This window comes from Limulus polyphemus, unplaced genomic scaffold (genome assembly GCF_000517525.1).
Source record: "Limulus polyphemus unplaced genomic scaffold, Limulus_polyphemus-2.1.2 Scaffold2104, whole genome shotgun sequence".
In the NCBI taxonomy this organism is placed as follows: Eukaryota; Metazoa; Arthropoda; class Merostomata; order Xiphosura; family Limulidae; genus Limulus; species Limulus polyphemus.
In genome coordinates, this window is record NW_013667714.1 from 10,712 (window position 1) to 18,677 (window position 7,966).

General features: G+C 30.5%; 1 protein-coding gene across 1 annotated transcript in view; it reads left to right on the forward strand.

Moving 5' to 3' along the window:
• The first annotated feature begins 1,718 nt into the window (after positions 1-1,718).
• The window catches only part of LOC106465965 (mediator of RNA polymerase II transcription subunit 8-B-like), a 25,480-nt gene continuing 19,232 nt past the window's right edge, over positions 1,719-7,966 (forward strand). Inside the window, exons 1-2 of the mRNA XM_013926214.2 lie at positions 1,719-1,788; positions 6,067-6,185. Coding sequence (XP_013781668.1) covers positions 1,783-1,788; positions 6,067-6,185 — 125 coding nt within the window. The 5' untranslated portion in view covers positions 1,719-1,782. The remainder of the gene's footprint in view (positions 1,789-6,066; positions 6,186-7,966) is intronic.

Genomic DNA, 7,966 nt, shown 5'->3' on the forward strand with positions numbered 1-7,966 from the left:
CGGGGTCTGGAAGGGGCTTGCCATTGTCTGGGGCTGATTAAGTCGATGGTTAATGTATCCTCCTTGTTTAAAAGACAATAGATCGTCCTTTAACGTATCTAATTCGCTTTTAAATTTACTAATGTTTTCCATTTGTACTTCTTGCTTCCTTTCTTGTTCCAGTTGCCACTGCTGTAGTCTCTCTTCTTGTTTATTTTCTCGTTCTCCTTGTTTATTTTCTTTCTACTCTAACAACTGCTGTAAGTTCTCTTCTTGTTTATTTTCTTTTTCCTCCAACAACTGCTGTAATTTCTCTTCTTGTGTTTATTTTGTTCTTCGAGCTGCCACTGTTGCAGGTTTTCTTGCAACTGCTGTTGTCTCTCTTCTTGTTTCTTTTCTTTTTCCTCCAACAACTGCTGTAATCTCTCTTCTTGTTTAATTTCTCGTTCTTCTTGTTTCTTTTCTTGTTTAATTTCTCGTTCTTCTTGTTTCTTTTCTCGTTTTTCTTGTTTCTTTTGTTGTTCTTGTATTGCTGCCATCAAGTCTGCTATGCTGTAGTTTGATTTGCCGCTTTTCGTTTCCATTTTTTTTTTATCCCACTTCTGACACCAATTTGTTACGTCTCCGTTCGTTAGTTGATTTTCCGTAACTTCGTTCCGACGAAACTTTAGTGACACAAGTCCTTACTTAATAAAACTGGTTTATTCTTTCTGAATATAACTTTACCGATACACTTATTTTCAACAGTCGCTCTATAACAAACGCTATAACAACGAACGTTAACTTCAACAATACTTTCTGACTGCAGTTCAATTACTCACTACCTACACACATTGTCCCGTCACGTTGTGACCATCCTATATATACCAGCCTACCCCCAATCTAGTAAATGCTAGGGCATTCACGAAGGAACGGGATATTTCTAGAAAGCAGGTGGCGTGACACTAGTCACGTGACCTCGCTGACGCAACAATAATAATAAAAACCGCCTAAGGACTATGGTATTTAATAGGTTATCAAAAGCTTCTGCAAAAACGCAGGCTCGCTCAAGAAATGTTATGTAAAGATTAAATTAAACATAGACAACAAAGAAAAACAAATACATAAGCGAACATATAAAAATAATTCACAAATATTTTTATAGTTATTACCAACTGGTCAGCTTTTTTTTCCCTCTCATTGCGATTTCAACTGATTGTTTGGGTAAAGATGTTTTCCGAAATGCTGTACTTTTCGACATCCTGTTTACAATGATGTCATAACTACTGGCAAAATAAATGCATGGGAATTTAGAAAAAGTTACCTGAATGATATATTGCAGAATAGTTATGGAAAGGTTAAATTATAGATTATTTCCACTTTGACAGGATTTTACGACCTACAGATAATAATTTGATAACCGTGTTTAGCATTTACTTCAATTACTGTACAGAGCTCATCTTTATTGCTCATCTTATGAAGGAGAGCAGAAGTGAAACAAACAGCCATCCAAGTACACAACCATAAAGTTAGTTTTTTTTTGTTGTTTTTTTTATCAATATTAGTTTTTGAGAAAAATAGACAATGGACTATCTGCGCTGTACAGTCAGGACGATCAAATCCAGAATTTTAGTCTTATAAATTTTGAAGCTTACAGCTGAGTCATAGGGCATATATGTGAAACAATATGATTTTAATTGTGTACCAGTTTAACGTTGAGAAGTGCCAAAATACTATAACTAAATGCATGTTTTACTAACCTACTCTTGGCACATATATATATATATGCCGTAAGAGGGCGCACAAAGCACCTAGTGGATTGAAATGGATGTATGGAAAGTTGTTTGTTGTTCTTGTTTATTGAGTTTGATTCATAAGAAATAATCTATTATAAAAGGCTGTAAGCGTTATAAAAATAACAACTAAAGAATTGGAGTGCTGTCCTTAACATTACAAAGCAATCGCGCGTAAATTTTACCTTTATCATGTATGGTTTGAAGTTGAACTGTGTAGATTTGCAGTTACACTTACATGGTATAGTTACAAACTTAGTTGCGCTTGCAAGTTGCAGTATTGAGCTATTACAGTTCATAAGTTATAATATTAAATAATACTATATAATAATAGTCACTGTATGATTGTATCATGTATGAGTTAGACGAAATAATAATTTCGTTAACTGATAGTGATAGAAAGTGTATGCTTGGCTTCTGTCTGTGACTCAGAGTGAGACAAACGTTTACTGGCAATACCACTTAGTAACATTAACAATATCGTCTACATACACAACAACATTTTGATTATTGTTAGTAACAAATTCATTGCACGTTAGTTTTTGAGTATAATACAATGTGAAACTTGGGTAAATTATAATATACAGTAACAGATAAAACAAAATGGCATCTAATTGTAATAATAATTAATATACAGTTTGGTAAGAATCTGAAATAAATATTTTATATTTAAGTGTTAAGTATTAAAACGTTTAGTGTAATTATTACACACGTAATATGTAGGTACCTACACTTATAGTAACAGTGAGAGCATAAAGTAACTACTTCATGGACTAAAGAATTGTTTGAAATTTATAGTTTACCATTCCTGCTGGACCAGGTGTGGCCTAGTGGTTAACTTGCCTGACTGTGAACCCAAGATTTTATGGTTCGTGCCCCACAAAATTGCACTCTGTACTTTTAAATCTATGAGTGCTTTTATAAGAGTGATGGTCAAATTCTGCTATTTGGTCAAATAGGAATACTCCATAAATTAGATGTCAGTGCAGTTGACTAACTGCCTTCACTCTAGTGCATCAGTTCAAAATTAAGAAAGGCTAGCACAGGTAACCCATGTGTAGCTTTGCACAAATATCAAAAACAAACAAAACCAATCTTGTTGATTGTGCAAGAGTATGTGGCATGCCCTGTAATGGTATTACAGGTTGTTATTAGAATAACATTTTCTTTTTTTTTATAGATTGTTTAATAGGAATTGTTTACTTCATCATCACTTTACTTAAATATCAGATTCAGTTAGAAAATATTTATTTCATATGTCACAGTTATAAAAACTCACATTCCATTCTAACATTTTCAGTGTAATCTATTAAACAATAAGACTAACTTGCTGACTTACCAATTCTTTTAAGTGATGAGTAAAACCAATTCAAGTAAAGAAATAATAAGTGTTTAAATAAATAAATAATAATGTGTTATTAACCCTTATTCTGATTTGTAAATAATTCATATAAAATTTACAAAAATTACATTTCATCAACTTATCTAGTTCATACCATAACAGTTGTTGCTCATTCAATTTGGTAATGTCTCAGTTGCTACTGTGTCTGTCGTATCCAGATTGGCCTGATGAGACCTGACACTTTGTGAAGAGCCTCATCAGCACTTGATATTGTACATATAGTGTGATTGACATATTGTTATAGATACTTCCATCTTTTACTCGTAAATTCTTATACTTACTAATATAGGCTTCTTCCATTAATGTTGTTGCTTTACCTGCTCTGGAAACAATATGACTAGTTAGCTGGTTTTCCAGTTCTTTTGAATGGTGAGGGAAGTTAATTCAAGTACAAAATTAAAAATAAAATTTTTATGTTATTAATTCTTACCCTAATTTGATAAAGCTGTTAGAGGTCATTCCATACATTATTTAACAGCATTAAAAAAAATTGTAGAATGATAAATTTCAAATGTTTTGTTTTAACTGTCAGATTATTTGCTAGGTTAAATATGTATATGATACAGCTAAATATTTAGCTATAATTTAGTAAAGATGATTTACAAAAGAATTGTTTTTTGTCGGTCCAGTATAAATACCTTGATGGGGTTAACATAGGTACTTATAAAAGGAGTAGAAAGGGTATTGGTGAGAGGAAAAAAAAATTTAAATGGCTAAACATTAGACTGTGAAATCTTATCTTAAACAATTGGGAATGCACCATATTATATCTAACATTCTAAAGAATTTTTTTAATCACAGAATTCTTTTCTCAAAATCTCCATAAAATCTTTAAAGAATTGCTTCAAGTCTACGGGGTGTCTAGAATGTCTGGAACCATAGGTGATTTGCAGCTTTTCATAATTTCAGATACATGACTAACTATGGCACTATCAAAGTATAAGAAGGTTGAATTAATCCTGTTCTTAATCCAAACTTGTTTTTAATTAAAAGGACAGCATGTGGAAGACATTCTGTAAAATTCATTGAAGTGCCTATGGTTTCAGACTTTTCAGACACCTTGTAGTGTTCAATAATTTTGAGAGGCCATGCCTACTCACAGTGTCAAGAAAATTATGTGCATGATAATATTAAATATTTTTCATTGTCAGTACACCCTTAATCATTGTAATGTGAATTTTTATGTTTCTTAATAAAACAGATATGTTGGTTATAATTTATCTATTATTAAATGTAAGAATAGGCAAAGTGACATAGGGGCATCAATGTTACCCATCTCTTACAACTTGTACAAGTTTAAGGCATTTCATTACATTGCACTGTGAAAAGAATAGCTATAGCGAAGGAAAAAAGGAATTTGACAATTTTAGACAATGAGAAATTGTAAATTGGATGTTTGAATGTAAATAAGCTAACAGCATCAGAACACATTTTAAATATAATGGATTTTTAACCATACCTAAATATGTTACTAGTATGCATAATTTAAAAAGTTTTTACTGTGCATTTTTACTATAAAAACTTTTATTTACTCATAGAATTTTGCTGTAACAAGAATGTGAAAAAGTTAACGTTGATTTTCAAATATATTAAAATTTGTAGTTGTATTATATTTTCAAGATAATAATGGCATATTTATCTTAGTAGATTTACAAAATTTTGAAACTTTAGATATTTATAGATGTATTATAATGCATATCTGATAAGAATTTAATAAAACTTTAACTGCTTTTACATCAATGATATTTCAATGTGTTTAGCAAGTGAAATAACAAATCAAGAATTTTATAGTTATACACTTTTTTCAGTTGCACATCATTATATCCTTCCATTATAGTCCAAAAAAGGTTAAGTACATCATTAAAGGGGATATTTTTAATGTAGACATGTCTATAACTTACACCAGTTAAGTGTAAACAATGACAAAATATTTGAATGTCATCATTCCTTATTTGTTGAATATTATTTTTAGGTTTAATGTATCCAAGCAATATACATAAATAAAAATGGCAATGTTTTGCAGGGAGTTTCCTTGACCAGCTAAAACTTTGAAAAAAAAAACACTTTTTTTAAGATTTAAAACTTAATAATGTTTAATCATTTACGTAAAACATTTGGACCTGGCATGGCCTGGTGATTCAGGTGTCCTACTCGCAATATGAGGGTCACGAGTGTAAAAATTCGTAATTTACAAAAATACTTACCGACTCCAAATTAGTTGGGATTAAAAAAAACCATTGAAAACATTATTGAAAAAACAAACAAGGACAACTAATATGGTTGGAGACGGCTTGAATGGGTAATGAAGAAAAACTTTAATGATGATGACAAAACCTTGTTGAAACATTGTACATTTGCTGTTATGTTAAACTTATATTAAAGTTTTTCTTCATTACCCATTCAAGCCATCTCCAACCATTAATTGCTCCAGAAGTTAATTTTTTCAGTCAAAAATTATAATTTGCAATCATTCCAGAAGTAAAGTTTGATTAAATTACTAGTAACTCTGTCATGGTCAGAATATCATTTGATACCATGAATGCTGAAGTACCTGTATCAAAATATTGATGGTTTTAAGCAATACCTGAGGGAACAACAGAAGGAGTCAAATACTATATTAACTGTAAAAGATAAAGATATATTCTGTATTCTATGCTGTAGAAAAATATATTTGGGTTGTACCGAAATTGATTTCATATTATTGTCTGTCTTGTTGTCCATGTATTCAACTTTTTGCCCACCTTAATATGCAACTGCTCATCCAAAGTACAAGTGAATAGTTCACTGGCTAAAGGCCTTTATGTAGGTTCCTTTTTGTTTTTATCATTTTAAAAAAATGTTTAAAACTAATCTAATTTTAGACTGCTTTTTATAATTGTCTTCTCACATATTTTGCATTCTTTCATTTTTCAGCGTGAAGAGAAAGCTCTTGAAGCAGCAATAGATGCCCTCATTAGTAGAACACAGGATGTGAAAAATTCTTTAACTTCATTTCTAATGAAACTAGAAACAGAATATGAAACAATAAACTGGTGAGTACTCTTATTGTTTCAATCAGTATTAACAAGTTTTGGTGACCACGTCACTAAGAAACAATAAATCTATGCTTTATTTTAGTTTAATGTAATTGTTTTAAAATTTTGATAATACACCTCTGAAGATAAATAATCTTTAACAAGAAATAATTGGAAGATTAAAAAAAACTATAACAGTACAACATAAACAACACAATTCACAAACTTTGTCTCACATCAAATAAAATCTTTATTTCTCATACCATCATATTATAACATGTCACAACTAAATGACAATATAATTCCAGTGAAACACAGCATTATCAAATATTTTGAACTTTAATAACCTGAGTACTAGTAGTAAACCCCAACATTCAAATAAATGAAAAAAAAATCTCATGAGTTAAAGTAGAATTTAAAAATGCAAAACAAATTAAAGTTGTGGTACAATCTATGTTATCTCTCTCCCCTTTTAGATTATAGTTTCAAAATAAAGTTGTAATGCAATCCATGGTATCTCTCCCCTAAAAGTTACAGGAGAGAACCTGGCTTTATGTACTAGTACAATAATCATTAATTGAGCCAGGTTGGTCATGAAATGCTTATCATGCACTTGATCTTTGTCAACCCATTTATGTGAAAAGGTGTGGTAGCCACAGGCCATTTCAATTTGTCCATATTAAATAAGGTACATGGTACCATCCCGCATCACAGTTATATAACATTGAAAATTTAGTAACGTTCACTTTTTCAATATCATGAATTACAATAGATCAATTTTGAGGAATGCATTCACTCTAAAAAGTGTAATGTGCTGTTATAGACAGAATATCAAAATTTATCTTTGAAGTATAATGCTATGTAAAAATCTTATATTTTTAAGTTAGAGTGAATTTAGAAAAGTTTATTTATACCCCCTTTCTTAGCATATTGATATCACTAATAATTTTCTCCATACAGTAGGAGTAGGAATATTTAAAAACAGAATAATTATGCTTCTAAAAGATACAGATTTTGTATTTATTATGTTAGAATTAACTATTATTTTTCAAAAGTTTGTTGACTCTATGGAAACTTTTGATGATTGAAAAATAATCAGAATGAACCCTGATATTAAAAAAGTAAGTGTCAAGAGTGGATCTGAGTTGAGTTTATCTAGATTCTGGAAAATCTGATCCCCTAAGGTCAGCCTGAAAAGACATGGTTAGGATTGTACAACCATATAAAAAGTATTAAGTTAAACATGTTTATAAATTAGCATATGTGCAGACGTTGTATATGAAGATCTAAAAAATTTAAGTTGACTATAATGTTTTAGCATAGTTAACCCTGGAGAATGGCATTAATATTTTGAGATTTTCATGCATATTATGATGACTCACTATAATATCAGTTTGATCTTTCATTTCCTTCTGCCTTGTTTTCAAAGGAAAACTGGGTTACTGTGTGATAGTATGCTCCATCCATGTCTATAATTTGCTTTTGTTTTACAAAGCCAATGGAAAATCAGTTCATGTTTTAAAAGCTGTGTTAAAGATTTCCTCATAAATTACCAATACCAGTTGTTTTTATCTAATGTTATATATGTCTCATAAGTTTAACAAAGCAGTTGTGTAGTGAAATTTATAATCAATTTTTGAATAACAAAGACAGCTATTTAGACTTCTTCGTGGTGCTTAAATATGGAAGATATTTCCAAGAGGCATCATGAGTCAAAAGCAAATGACTACTTATTCAATTATGTACAAGCTGCCCCGTGTCAGATAACAATACAAAGAATTAAATTGTGGCAGATTGCT